Below are 15,090 nucleotides of genomic sequence, written 5' to 3' on the forward strand. Positions count from 1 at the left end.
CAATTTCTCTCCTTCATCCCTTTCTGCTCCATGTTCCCACTGCTCTTCCATTTCCAAATATAAAGCCAATTCCTCACAGGTAGGTAGAATGCTAGACTATTGTTTACAACACACAACTATTGATTAAAAAAATTATGTCAACCCTTAATTATGTGTTGTCCCACTACATCCATTCCCACTGAATCTAGTTAAAAATTATTTTCTGTGTAAATGTATTTCCATTACATTTATTGTTTTTGGTTTCAAATAGTTTTATATCACACTTTCATAAAAGACATTGTGTTGTGTATAGAAATCTAGTTTGGTGGTTACTTCTTCTTTACAGAAAGTGTTCTTGTTGCCCTTTTCATTGCCATATGGCATTTGATGAATTCTGTCTTTTCAGATACTTGTAAAACACTTAAAATATTGAATACATCTCTGTATATGGAGTATGACATACTATCTTGAACAAGAGTATTACTTGTTGGGTCTTACACAATCACTGCTGTATAAGTAGGAGAAATATTCCCTTTGGTAACCAGAGACAGAAGCATTATTCACTTACTTCAAGGCCACCTAACATCCCCACTCCATGTTCCACATGGTGATGGTGTCTGAGTCTTTTCTTTCTTGTGCCTGACAGAAAATGCTGAGGCTCGCCAAACTAACTCTGGAGCTTCAGGCTACAAGCATTTGCAAACAATATTTGTTAACTTCCAGCTATAGAAATCTGGGTGACATTGGTGTATGGTGTGTCCATTTTATTTTTTGATGAGCATTCTCTGCGTAAGGAAGCCTGAAATCATGTCTCTAAACATTTCTTTGATGTCACAGACTACGTTCGCCAGAAATACAGATATGGCTCCTTCAAGAGGATGCTAAGCTCCGTCTGGTCCTTGGAGACGAGGGACACCATTTCCAGGCTCCCCTGGCGGTCTTTTCTAGGCTTTTGACCTGGAAGTGACGCGAGACGCCGCTTACTAGTATTGGTGCCGTGGGAACTACATTACCCAGAAAACGTGGCGGCTCTGGGCCAATGAAAGCCCAGGAAATAGGCGTTTCCGTTGGTGAGGACAACGTCAGGGCGGGACTTCCTCTACTATCCTCGGGTGGACATTTTGTTTGCTTTTCCATTAATCCACTGGTTTAGTCTCCGGAACGCAATGTCAGACCTGAGGTGACAGAAAAGGGAAAACGTGAGAGAGTGTCTTCTTCCCTGAAGAGGGGTGGGCCTGAGGCTCGACAGTGGCGCTGCCCGAGTGACCTAACCGCTGGACTGGGCCCTGGACGGCTGATCCCAGGTTCCTGCGCTTGTCGCCACCCTTCCGTAGTCCACAGGCCTGATGGCGGCAGCTGAGCCGATGGTCCCGGCACAGGTGGGTGCTGCGTCTGCAAGTGTGCGCGCTGACCCCCATCTCTGAATCCTAAAGCTTCGAATGAATCGCTCCTCGGGTTACTGCAGCTCAGGCCCCTGAATCTAGAACAGTGGGGGCGCTCGTGCTTGGGACCCATTTTGACAGCAGGAGTTGAAGGACGTTCCAGGCAGAGAGACCAGTGTATGCAAAGAGTCAGAGATGGTTCACAGCTGGAGCATTGGGGAAAACTGGGCCTTTGGTGTCTGAAAGGATCAGAGTGCTTTATAAGTGATCGCACCTGGAATATCATCCTGAGCAGCTGGGTCTGTATTCTGAGGGTGATGGGAGCCATGGAAGGTTCTGAACAGAGGAGAGCCAGAATTCGAGGGTTTAAAAAGTATTCCATAGACTGCTCATGGAGGGCAGACTCTTGTTGGCCATGGGGGCAGATAAAGAGCACTGTTCCGAGGTAACACAGTTAAGAGGCATCCTTGAAGACGGAGGCACAGAGGGCAGACATTCAACTCCCAGGCACATTGTAACAGGGTAGGAATATGGGATGGGGTTGAGCCATTGGGGTTCCCTCAAGATTACTTGGCTCTCACAGTCTCCCTCTTCCCCACAGGTTCCCATGAACTCAGAAGTAATTATGGACCCTATACAGGTGAGGGGAGAATGTCCATGCTCTCACCGATCCCACCCCCACCCAACACGCTGTCCAGCATTGTGGTGTTATATAGAACACTCTCCTGCTACTCTCCAGTTTCTTGGGTCTGAGGACTCTGGAGAAGCCCTAAGCCCAGGGTCCTGACTCCAGGCCAGGGGTTTTATGGAGGGGTTTCCATTTCTGCCAACCATTGGAATAAGGTTGGAAGGTTGTTCCAGGCACAGGAACCAGCCTGTGCAAATACTTAGAGGTGAGACTGAGATGGGAGTTTTCAAGAAATTGCAGGTCTCTGTCATGTCTGATGGGAACCAAGAGCAAGGGGGCGGGAATCATCCTGAAATGGCTTAGAGATGATTAATTATGTAGATTGAGAGTTAAAAGAGAATATTCATTTCACAGTGGTAGTGCATTTAGTGAGCCAGGAAAATGATGGTGGAGAGCCAGAGTTGTGAGATAACTGTGATCCAAAGAGTGATGTACATATGGAAAGAAGTGTAGACTGATGACCTCTGGGCTTAAAGGAGAAAGGCAAGCCCATCTTTGGTTGTCTGGTAAGCATGATGTTAGTGACCCCAGAGGAATTTGCTTACAGAAGGGTGAGGCCCTGTATGCTAGGCACAGAGCCTAGAGGGTGACAACTTCTTCACCTGCCTGTGGTTGCTATGGGTAGACAGAGTGATCACTGGGACCATGAGGAGAGAGAAGACACCAATGACATCTGGTCCTGATATTTCTTGAGAAGTTAGGTAGGAGGGTATACAGGAGGGAGATGTGTGGGGGCATGGATGGGGGTTCTTGGGAGAGATGCTGCTCATGGACTTGGCTCTCCCAATTGTGGCAGGGGCAGGTGAACTTTGAGGACGTGTTCGTGTACTTCTCCCAGGAGGAGTGGGTGCTCCTTGATGAGGCTCAGAGGCTCCTGTACCGTGATGTGATGCTGGAGAACTTTGCACTTATGGCCTCTCTGGGTAAGGCCGTCACATCCACCCCAGTGACTTGGACTGGGCCCTGCCCTTCCCCTTTTTTTCAGGGCATCCTTGTCCTTCCTACATCAGAGCCATGGACACTGCCTCATTTCTTAGTTCCTGGAGTAGGTTCTGTGAGTGCTGGGCTTGGGCTGTGTGCACTCCTACCTCCTCCTTCTGAGCATTCCCAGCACTTGCTGTCTCAGAGCCTTGCAGGGATGGATTTAGGAGTTATGCACTGTATTGTCAGCCCAGTGGGTCATACCCATCTTGTCCTTTCCCTGTCTGAATTCCTCTGTCTGTATCCATGACACCTCTGTGCCTGGGACTCTGCACTCTTCCTTTAGCTGAGATTTCCTGTGGCCTGCCTATGCCAGGAATTGTAGGGACCATTATGGTCGCTACTTGCTAGGACCACTGTGCTATTCCTGCAAGACCCTACTCTGAGATTATTTTAATAATGTTTAGTTTTCTATTTAGGTTACCCAGACCAGTGCTGTTCTGTCTTTCCCTTAGGACATACATCTTTCATGTCCCACATAGTTGCCTCACTGGTGATGGGTAGTGAGCCCTGGGTACCTGACTGGGTGGACATGACCCTACCTGTTGCCACAGAGACTCCAGGTGGGAGTGGCCCTGGTGAGTGGGAACTGGGGAAAAGTGTGATGTCAGGGCTGGTTCATATTGTTCCATAGCCTCTTTGTGTCTACAGTTGTATTAGTGCTAAGGCCACTGGGCCGTACTTCATTTTTATCTACTTTCTGATTTATACACTTGCCTTTCATACTCTGGCCTTTGGCCTCTGGATGTTCCATACCTCTCCCTCCATGTCTCACCTGTTCCTCTCCATGCCTTGTTCTACAGTGCCTTCCAACATTGGCCTGTACTTAGTGTTTCATGAGATATGTAGCCCAAATAGTCCTTAAACACCAACTACTGAGTAGCAATTTGATTTTCTTTGGTGTGGACCATAACCTTCTGCACCACTCTCACCTGTCCCCAGCAGCCAAGAAAATCTGATTGTGAATGACTTTGAGATCTGCCTCATTTTCGTGCTGTACCCCACATCTTTGTCCTCTCCCAGTTGAGGCCTTCTCCATTCAATGACATTTAGATGCCAACTACTGTATAGTACACATTTGCTGAACTTGAGTTTGGACCCTTGTCCTAAAACAGTCATATGACCTTGGTCTTAGTTGCATTAGACACATATTTGTAATGAGGCTTCCTCTCTTCCACCTGTGTCAATTTGTACTTCACCAGCATTTCTCTGCTTTCAGGTTGTTGGCATGGAATGGAGGATGAAGAGATACCTTTTGAGCAGAGCTTTTCTATAGGAATGTCACAGATCAGGATTCCCAAGGGAGGTCCTTCTACTCAGAAGGCTTACCCCTGTGGGACATGTGGCCTGGACTTAAAAGACGTTTTGCACTTGGCTGAGCACAAGGAAACACACCCAGGGCAGAAACCATACATGTGTGTGCTGTGTGGGAAACAGTTCTGGTTCAGTGCAAACCTTCACCAGCACCAGAAGCAGCACAGTGGAGAGAAACCCTTTAGAAGGGATAAGAGCAGGGCCTTTCTTGTGAACAACTGCACTGTCCAATCATCAGAGATGTCTTTTGTGACAGGGGAGGCTTGTAAGGACTTCCTAGCCAGCTCAAGCATTTTCCAGCACCATGCCCCTCACAGTGAGTGGAAGCCACACAGCAACACCAAGTGCGAGGAGGCCTCTCACTGTGGAAAAAGGCATTACAAATGCAGCGAATGTGGGAAAACCTTCAGCCGCAAAGACTCACTCGTTCAGCACCAGAGAGTCCACACTGGAGAAAGGCCTTATGAGTGTGGTGAATGTGGGAAAACCTTTAGCCGCAAACCCATACTTGCTCAGCACCAGAGAATCCACACTGGAGAAATGCCTTATGAGTGTGGCATATGTGGGAAAGTTTTTAATCATAGCTCTAACCTTATTGTACATCAAAGAGTACACACTGGAGCAAGGCCTTACAAGTGCAGTGAATGTGGGAAAGCCTATAGCCACAAATCTACACTTGTTCAGCATGAGAGTATCCATACTGGAGAAAGGCCGTATGAGTGCAGTGAATGTGGAAAATACTTTGGTCACAAATACAGACTCATTAAACATTGGAGTGTTCATACTGGAGCAAGGCCTTATGAGTGCATCGCATGTGGGAAGTTCTTTAGCCAAAGCTCTGACCTTATTGCACATCAAAGAGTTCATAATGGTGAAAAGCCTTATGTGTGCAGTGAGTGTGGAAAAGCCTTTAGCCACAAACATGTACTTGTTCAGCATCATAGAATTCACACTGGAGAAAGGCCATATAAGTGCAGTGAATGTGGAAAGGCCTTCAGGCAGAGGGCTTCCCTCATCCGCCACTGGAAAATTCACAGTGGAGAAAGGCCTTAGGATGGGAGATACATAATTCCATTTCGTTGTTCAACATAATAACTGACACCAGAGAGAAGCTCCAAGAGTAGCCTTTATGTGTAGCCAGCAGCCAGAAGTAGAACTTGATACACTCACTCACCCTGGGGAGGTTCTTCTGAGTGCCAGCTATATGGGAAGCCTTCTGGAGGTGTGCTGAATTTTCTAGACCCTTGCTGGAATGTTGTCAAGGCAGTTCCTCTGATAGAAGCCATCTGTCTTTGTGCTGGAAAAGTCCTGCTTTGTGCAAAAGTAACCCCAATGTGCTTCAAAAGACCTCTGTACTTCTCCCTTTCCTGGAGGGAATCATCAGTAGCCTGAGGCCATGAAGGATTCTCACTTTTTTCTGCCCCACAACTGGTTTAAGCATGAGCATGACCCAGTTTTAGCCAGAAAGATGGGAGCTTTGTTCTGACCACTGGCAGAGGTTTCCCTTCATGGATATAGTTGATCTCACATGGCACTTGCAATGGATTTTTCCAGCCTCCAAGACACCTAAACTGAAATTGGCTGCCTTTTATCTGGTTTTGCAACAAATGCCTTAATTTTTAGACTATCTTAAATCTTGGGGATTCTGTTTGCTTTGTGGGTTGGGTTGAGAACAGAATTGGGCTAAGCCAGTATGAAGGGATGAACAGCTTTTGTGAGAGCTCCAACTGTCTGTATCTCTGAGGTGATAGTAGAATGGCAAAGACTAGCTCTTATTCTAGTGTCAAGCTAAGTTACTTGACTGCTTAAGCTCTCCTAGGAAAGAATGCCAGTCTTTGCAGCCCTAATCTTTTGGTCTATATGTTAAGATTTTTTTGTGTAATTGAGGTCACCCTAAGCAGTGGGCATTTGTTGTAATAATCTCTAGTGCGTCTGGGAGCAACATGAATTAGGTCCCTTGTTCCCAGAGGATACTTCATACTCCCAAGGCTTCTTGAGGAGAATTTGAACTCATGGGACATGCCAAGATCTCTGAAGTCTTTTTCAGTAAGCAGTTGATGCTGGCTGTCCTCCAGAAGGCCCAGGTAGGAATCATAGTTGGTGCAGAGACCCAGATTAATAAGGGATTGAGAAAACTGCAGCAAACTATAGGGAATATGACCCTTCTAAAGGTGCATTCACATGTGTTTCCATTACTTTGGCTCCATTATGAGGGTTTACAGAAATACTCCCATACCTGTGTCTCTTATGGCTAAGGTTACTGTCCAGAAGTCAGTGTAAACATTTTTGCAATAAACTGCACATATTTATAGTGTACCATTTGATAAGTTTTGATACATGTTGGTACTTCTCAAACCAAAAGTTTCCTGATTCCTTTTATATTTTCTCCCTTTCCTTCACCCATCCCCAGGCAACCATTGATCTTTTGTCACTGTAGATTGGTTTGTATTTCCTACAGAGATGCAGTAATTTAATATGTATTCTAATGTTTTTGGCTTCTTCAACTCTGAAATTATGGTTCATGGTGGTGTTCTGTGTTTTATAGTTCATTCCTTTTCATTTGTACTTTGCTAAGAGTATTCCATTGTAGAGAAGTAGTTCCAAAGCAAGTGATGCAGGAGAGAGCTCACACAAGAACAAAGCCACAGTATCTGTCATTACCTTAAACTGAAAGTGATGAGCCATTATTTGTGCTATATTTCATAAGTAACCCTAGCTAATCCTGGTTAAAAGTGGAAGAGAACTACACAAAGGTGAAAATAGGGATTTGTGGGGCGTTTTCTTGGACTCTGGTGACCATAATCCTATGTGGTTTTTTTTTCTTTTTCTGTTTTAGTTGTTTAATGTGAATTACATTGACTAATTTTTTTAAATGTTAAGCTAATCTTGCATTTCTGGAATAACTCATTTGATCATGATGTATTAGTCATTTAGTATATTGTTGAATTTGATTTGCTATTTTGTGTTTGGTTTTTTTGTAACAAGTTTTGCACCAATGTTCATGAGTGGTATTTCTCTCTAATCTTCTTTCCTGCTTACTTGCTTGCTTTCTTTCTAATTTTATATCTTGCCCAGGTTTGGCTTTGGTATCAGCATAATGCCAGCTTTTTATAGAGTAAGTTGGGAAGTATTCCTGCTCTTCAATTCTCTGGAAGAGTTTGTGAATAATTGGTATTATTTCTTCCTTAAATGTTTGGTAGAATTCACCAAGGAAGCTGTCTGGGTCTCGAGTTTGTTTTGTAGGAAAGTTTCTAACTACAAGTTTGACTTCCATGGTAGACAGAGGGCTGTACAAGTTATATAGACATCCGTCTATCTATGTGTGTGTGTTGTCTGTCTGTCTCTCTGGGCCTGAAGTGTGTTTTGTAGGACAGCATCTAACTACAAGTTTGATTTCCATGGTAGATGGAGGGCTATACTAGTTATATATACATCTGTCTGTCTGTCCATCTGTCTCTCCATCCATCCATCTCTAGAGTGAGCTTTGATGGTTTGTATCTTTCACGGAGTTTGTCTGTTTCATTTAAGTACTCAAATTTTTCAAAATATTATTTTCATACTTGTAGAATTTGTAGTGGTGCTACCTCTTCTATTCCTGATACTGGTAATGTCTGTATTTCTCTTTTAACCTTGATTGGTTCGGGTAGAGATTTATCAATTTTACAGTTTTATTGATCTTCAAAGTACTTGGTATTATTGAATTTTCTGTTTTGTGATATATTTTTTTTTTCCATTTTGACTTTTACTAATGCCTTCTGCTTTTATTGGATTTCATTTCTTTTGCTACTTTTTGACATGGAAGCTGAGGTCCTTCGTTTCAAACCTTTGTGTTTTTTTCCCCTAATATGGGGGGAAAATGTTAATGTTAAAAATCTATCTAAGAACTGCTTTAATTACCTCCCCTCAAGCTTGATGTGGTTTCATTTTTTTTTTGGGGGGGGGGACAATGTCTCGCTCTGTCACCCAGGTTGGAGTGCAGTGGCGCAATCTTGGCTCACTGCAAGCTCCTCCTCCCAGGTTCACGCCATTCTCCTGCCTCAGCCTCCCAAGTAGCTGGGACTACAGGCGCCTACCACCATGCCCGGCTAATTTTTTGTATTTTTAGTAGAGACGGGATTTCACTGTGTTAGCCAGGGTGGTCTCGATCTCCTGACCTCGTGATCCATCTGCCTTGGCCTCCCAAAGTACTGGGATTACAGGCGTGAGCCATTGTGCCCGGCCAATGTGGTTTCATTTTAGTTGAGTTTAGGATGTTTTCCAGTTAAAAAAATTCTTGACACACGGCTCTTTTTAAATGTATGTTAATTTCTAAATATTTGGGGATTTTGCTTATCTTTCTGGTAATTTCTGCAATAATTCCATTGTGGTCAGAGTACATTAAGACTTGAATTATTTATATTTATTGAGATTTGCTTTGTGACCCAGAATATGGGCTATCTTGGTATGAGTTACATGTTCACTTGAAATGTATACTGTATTCTCGTTTGATGAAGGGGTTCTACAAGTGTTGATCAGGTAAAAATGGTTGATAATGTTATTTAAGTTTTTTATATCTTTATTGACATTCTGTGGTTTTGTTTTGGTTCTAGCAATTATTTTAAGAGGATTGTTGACATTTCTGAATATTAAATTGGATTTACTTCTCTGCAGTTCTGTCAGATTTTGCTTCACATATTTTGGTATCTTTTTATTAGGTGAATAAATATTTCCTATTTTATGTCCACTTGATATTTTGACCACTTTATCATTGTGATCCTCTTAATCTCTGATAATATTCTTCCTCTAAAATCTCCCTTGTCTGATACTGTTAACATGGTTTAATTTTGATTGGACACTGAATTTTAGGTACTGATTTTTTTTTTTTTAATTTCTATAGATATTCTTGATTATTTTTTTTTCTGTTACATGGTTAAGTTACTTGGCAACAATATGATCTTTTGGGGGGGTCTTGATTCTAAGCATTTCTGGATGAGACTATTGCAGCATACATTTTAAGACAAATTCCTCTCCCATTACTGAGACACAACCTTCCTATATTCTCTACCTAATGCTTATGAATTACGAGGTTTTTTACTCAAGCTGGTTGGAATGAGAACTATCATGTTTTCTGTATAAGCCTTGGGAATTGCTTCCCGTATAATCCTTTCATGTGGGTCTTTTTTTTTTTTTTTTTTTTTGAGATGGAGTCTCGCTTTGTCACCCAGCCTGGAGTGCAGTGGCGCAATCTCGGCTCACTGCAAGCTCCGCCTCCCGGGTTCACGCCATTCTCCTGCCTCAGCCTCCTGAGTAGCTGGGACTACAGGCACCCGCCACCTCGCCTGGCGGTTTTTCATATTTTTTAGTAGAGACAGGGTTTCACCGTGTTAGCCAGGATGGTTTCGATCTCCTGACCTCGTGATCTGCCCGTCTCGGCCTCCCAAAGTGCTGGGATTACAGGCTTGAGCCACCGCGCCTGGCCTCATGTGGTTCTTTACCCATCCTCTGGTCTTTTACTGTATGCAAACACAGACTATACTCAGCTGAATACTTGAGGATGGCCCTCTATATCTCTGAAGTTTTTTCTCTCGTATACTCTGCTCTATAGACTCCAGCTAGCTTGGCAAACCCAGACTCTTAGCTATGTCTCCTTAACACAGGATGACTTTTGGGCTCTGTCTGAGCTCTCCATCTTTGTATTAGGGCCTCGGAATTAATTTTCACAGTAACCTTATTTAGTTTTTTCTTTTTTGAGAAAATCTATGAACCTATGTTTTTTCTTTCTGATATAGTGGAAGGTCTGTCAATTTTAATAATTTATTCAAGGTGTCTCCTTTATTTAATCAGAAAGAAAAAACATAAATCACATATTACAGATATGAGCAATGAAACATAGTATAATACTAGATAACCTTGAAACATATAATGGATCCTTTCTCAGTAAGTTGAAACTCGGAAAACAAAAATCCATTGAAAGATACCAACTCACCAGGCTCACTCAAGAGATCTGAAAAATCCTCTACTAAAGATATTTAATACATATATCTATATCTGTGTATCTGTATGTCTCTTAGAGAGAAAGAATAAGTCATATTCTAGTGAGAGTTGTTAGCATTTTTTTTTTTCTTTTTATTGAGACGGAGTCTCGCTCTGTTGCCAGGCTGGAGGGCAGTGGCGTTATCTCAGCTCACTGCAAACTCCACCTCCTGGGTTCAAGCAATTCTCCTGCCTCATGATCCTGAGTAGCCGGGATTACAGGTGCACACCACCATGCCCAGCTAATTTTTGTATTTTTAGTAGAGACAGGGTTTCACCATGTTGGCCCGGATGGTCTTGATCTCTTGACCTCATCATCTGCCTGCCTCGGCCTCCCAAAGTGCTGGGATCACAGACATGAGCCACCGCACCCAGCCTCAAGATTTGCTAGGATTTTAAAGTTGGTTTAACAATAGAAAATCTATTAATCTATTATATTAAATACAAGCTGTGGTGTAATAATAAATATATCTGGATCTTTGTCCCAGGCTTAGTGCTACAAAAATCTTGTAATTCTTTGAGTAAGAGGAGTGTATTTTTTATACTAACGAAGTAATTCATTTTAGACTCCTAGAAAGGTTCAGAATGGGGGCTCTTCATCAGAAAGACCAACCGTGTAATAAGAGGGTTGAAACTTTGAGCCAGATTGACCTTGGGGAGAGGAAAGGAACTAGAGATTGAAGTCAGCCATGTGGTTGTGATTTAATCACAGCTACAAAATGAGATACCCCCTCCTCGTTCCTCCCTACCAACTTAAAACTCTTGACGCAGAGGCTTGGTGGAGTTTCCTGGTTGGTGAACATGATGTACCAGGAGGGTAATGTGCCTTGACTTTGTGGGGAGAAGGTGTGGAAACTTCACATCTAACCAATAACTAGAACATTTTTAAAAAATTCTCAAATGACCATCCATAGGTGAATGAGTAATTGTATTAATTTTCTAGGGCTGCCATAACAAAATACCACAGACTGGGTGGCTCAAACAACAGAAATTAATTTTCTAACAATTCTAAAGTCCAAGATTAGGATGCTGGCAGTGTTGGATTTCTCTGAGGCCACTCTCCTTGGCTTGCACATGGCTGCCCTCTTTGTCTCTTCACAAGGCCATCACTCTATGCATGTGTACCCCTGGTGTCTGTGTGTCTTAATTTCTTATAAGGGCACTGGTCAGATTAGGGTCCAACCTAATGGACTGATTTCAACTTAATTACCTCTTTAAAGTCCTACCTCCAAATACATCACATTTCGAGGTACTAGGGGATTAGGATTTCAGCGTGTAAATTTTGGGTATACACAATAATGTCCATGGCAGCAATCGATTGTAGCATCTCTATGAAGTGGAACACTATCCAGCAATATAAAAGGATGTCTATACATAATATGGACGAATCTCAAAAGCTTTAAGCTCAGTGAAAGAAGCCAGATGCAGATGATTGCATGTAGTATCATTCAATTTATGTAAAAATCTAGAAAAAGAAAAATCAGAGTGGAGCAAGAAGGCCAAAGAGAAACCTTCATAATTTTCTCCTAACAGGAACACCAGCTGAACAACTACTATGCAAGAAAGCACATTCATAAGAACCAGAAAACTAGATGAATTATCAGGGTACCTGATTTTAACATAATGTCAAGAAGAAAGGCATTGAAGTAAGAAAGGTGGTCTTGCATTGCCCAAACCACCCCTTCCCCATCCTTTGGCAGACCAACATGCAAAGAAAAATCTGTGTGCTTATAGAAGAGAGCGTGAAGTGTGTGTGGGACTTTGCATTGGAACCGGTGCTGCCCAGGCATGGAAGAACACAACTCGGCACAATTCTACTTGTGCCCATGGAGAGAGCATTTAGACCAGCCTGGGGCCAGAAGCAAATCCTCAACCCCCGTGAAAGGAACCTGAGTCTCAGCTGGCACCACCAACAGCTGACTGAAGTGGCCTGGGGCCCAGAATAGGTTTGAGTGGCAATTAGGTCACAAGGACTGCAGTCCTTGGGCAAGCCCTGGTGCAGCAGTGGTCTCTAAGGCTGTGGACTTTAGGTGCATGTGACCCAGGATGACACCAGCTGTAGCAGCCAAGGGAGTGTGCCATACCCCTCCCCCAACTCCAGTCCTGTGCTGGTCGTAGAGTCCATGGGTTTAGATTAGCATTACTGTGATGCCAGCTGTGATGAACACAGGAGTCCCTGTCACCTCTCCCCCAATTACAGGTAGCCTGGTATATATAGAGAGACTTCTTATACTTGGGGGAATGAGAGAGAAGAGAGTGGGCTCTGGGAACCCAGAACATTTTCTTCTCTTTCCCACATGTATCAAGTCTGGGTATCTAGGAGTCTGCAAGATTTATTGCATACTTGGGATTATGGTAACCTCTAGTGCTGAAATGGCTGCAGTGACTACAGCTTAGGCAACTCAGCACTCAGTACCCTTTGAATTCTTGGAAGGCCCTCTGAAGAAGAACGGGTACAAGCAAAGCCAGACTGTGAAGACAGGAATAAATAAACCCTTCAGTGTTCAGTCATATGCAAATATCCACAAGTATTGAGAACATTCAGGAAAATGTGATCTCATCAAATGGACTAAATAAGCTGCCCAGTGACCAACCCTGGAGTGATAGAGATCTATCAGACAGGGAATATCTTTCAGACAGGGAATTCAAAATATCTGTCTTGAAAAAGCTCAAAGAAAACATGAAGAATTCAGAATTTTAGCAGAGAAATTTAACAAAGATTGAAATAATTACCAAAAAAAAAAAAAAAAAAAAAAAAACAGAAATCCTAGAGCTGAAAAAGACAATGGATGAACTGAAAAATACTTCGGAATATAACAACAGCATAATTGATTAAGCAGAAGAATTTGTTAGTGGCTGGGCGTGGTGGCTCACGCCTGTAATCCCAGCACTTTGGGAGGCCGAGACGGGTGGATCATGAGGTCAGGAGATCAAGACCATCCTGGCTAACACGGTGAAACTCCGACTCTACTAAAAATACAAAAAAACTAGCTGGGCGTAGTGGCGGGCACCCAGCTACTCGGGAGGCTGAGGCAGGAGAATGGCGTGAACGTGGGAGGTGGAGCTTGCAGTGAGCTGAGATCTCGCCACCGCACTCCAGCCTGGGCGACTGAGCAAGACTCCATCTCAAAAAAAGAAGGAGAAGAAAAAAAAAAGAATTTGTTAGCTTAAATCCAGGCTATTGAAAATAGAGGAGAAAAAAGAAAAAGAACTGTGCTTAAAAGATACAGAAAATAGCCACAAAAGGGCAAGTCTAAGAGTGATTAAAAAGGGTGTAGAGAAAGATGTAGGGATAGACAGTTTATTCAAAGAAATAATTATACTTTCCAAATGTATGTATATACACACACATATATACATATATATACACACATATGCATATATATATATGTATATATGAATATCCAGGCATAAGAAAGTCAAAGAATGCCAACCAGATTCAACACAAGACATATAACAATCAAACTCTCAAACGTCAAATACATAAAAAAGGAAAGGTAGCAACAGAAAAGAAACAAATAACATATAAAGGAACTCCAGTACATCTGGCAGCAGTCTTCTCAGCAGAAATCTTGTAGGCCAGAAGAAAGTGAGAAGACGGCCGGGCGCGGTGGCTCAAGCCTGTAATCCCAGCACTTTGGGAGGCCGAGACGGGCGGATCACGAGGTCAGGAGATCGAGACCATCCTGGCTAACACGGTGAAACCCCGTCTCTACTAAAAAATACAAAAAAAACTAGCCGGGCGAGGTGGCGGGCGCCTGTAGACCCAGCTACTCGGCAGGATGAGGCAGGAGAATGGCGTAAACCCGGGAGGCGGAGCTTGCAGTGAGCTGAGATCCGGCCACTGCACCCCAGCCTGGGCGACAGAGCCAGACTCCGTCTCAAAAAAAAAAAAAAAAAAAAAAAAAAAAAGAAAGTGAGAAGACATATTTAAAGTGCTGAAGGAAACCATTTTCAACCAAGAATATTCTAGTCATCAAATATATTCTTCAACCATGAAGGAGAAATAAAAGCTTTCCCAGCAAACAAAAGCTGGGGGAATTCATCAATACCAGGTCTGTCTTACAAGAAATAGTAAAGAGAGTTCATCAATCTGAAAGAAAAGAATGCTAATGTGCAACAACAAATCATCTGAAGGAATAAAACTTACTGGCAAAAGTAAATAGACAAATTGAGAATATTCTAATACTGTAGTTGTGGTGTGTGAACCCCTCATATCTTTAGTATAAGCACTAAAAAAATGAATGAGGGCTGGATATGGTGGCTCACACCTGTAATCCTAGCACTTTGGGAGGCCGAGGCAGGTGGATCACGAGGTCAGGAGATCAAGACCATCCTGGCTAACACGGTGAAACCCCGCCTGTACTAAAAATACAAAATATTAGCCAGGCGTGGTGGCGGGCGCCTGTAGTCCCAGCTACTTGGGAGGCTGAGACAGGAGAATGGCGTAAACCCGGGAGGCAGAGCTTGCAGTGAGCCGAGATCGCACCACTGCACTCCAGCCTGGGCGATAGAGTGAGACTCCGTCTCAAAAAAAAAAAAAAAAAAAAAGCAAAAAACAAAAAAGATGAAAATTATAACATGGAAACCTTGAGGACATTAAGGGAAATAAGCCTCAAAATAAGTCACAAAAGACTAAAACTTATCTGAGATATTTAAAGTAGTAAAATTCATACAGTAGTAGTTGTCAGGGGCTGGAGTAGGGAATGATGAGGAGTGGTTTAAAGCAGCGGT

The 15,090-nt window shown here is 43.0% G+C and overlaps 2 protein-coding genes across 8 annotated transcripts in view; one reads left to right on the top strand and one right to left on the bottom strand.

Moving 5' to 3' along the window:
* Window positions 1–15,090, bottom strand: part of LOC103247080 (zinc finger protein 773) — a 34,213-nt gene that overhangs the window by 8,262 nt on the left and 10,861 nt on the right. For both annotated transcript variants that reach the window (XM_073015852.1, XM_073015851.1), the window contains one exon: window positions 993–1,154. The gene's annotated coding sequence lies outside the window, so the exon portion shown is untranslated. The remainder of the gene's footprint in view (window positions 1–992; window positions 1,155–15,090) is intronic.
* On the top strand, window positions 1,153–14,877 carry ZNF772 (zinc finger protein 772). 6 transcript variants are annotated; one of them, XM_007998310.3, is made up of 5 exons: window positions 1,153–1,358; window positions 1,963–2,001; window positions 2,846–2,972; window positions 3,486–3,608; window positions 4,250–14,877. In XM_007998310.3, exons 1-5 carry the CDS (start codon window positions 1,326–1,328, stop codon window positions 5,395–5,397), a joined length of 1,470 nt encoding a protein of 489 aa, XP_007996501.1. In that variant the 5' UTR covers window positions 1,153–1,325; the 3' UTR covers window positions 5,398–14,877. The 6 variants fall into 6 exon arrangements, with proteins under 6 accessions (XP_007996501.1, XP_072871956.1, XP_007996503.1 ...); XM_073015855.1 differs by having other exon boundaries at window positions 2,852–2,972; XM_007998312.3 differs by lacking the exon at window positions 3,486–3,608.

This window comes from Chlorocebus sabaeus, chromosome 6, assembly GCF_047675955.1.
Source record: "Chlorocebus sabaeus isolate Y175 chromosome 6, mChlSab1.0.hap1, whole genome shotgun sequence".
Lineage (NCBI taxonomy): Eukaryota > Metazoa > Chordata > Mammalia > Primates > Cercopithecidae > Chlorocebus > Chlorocebus sabaeus.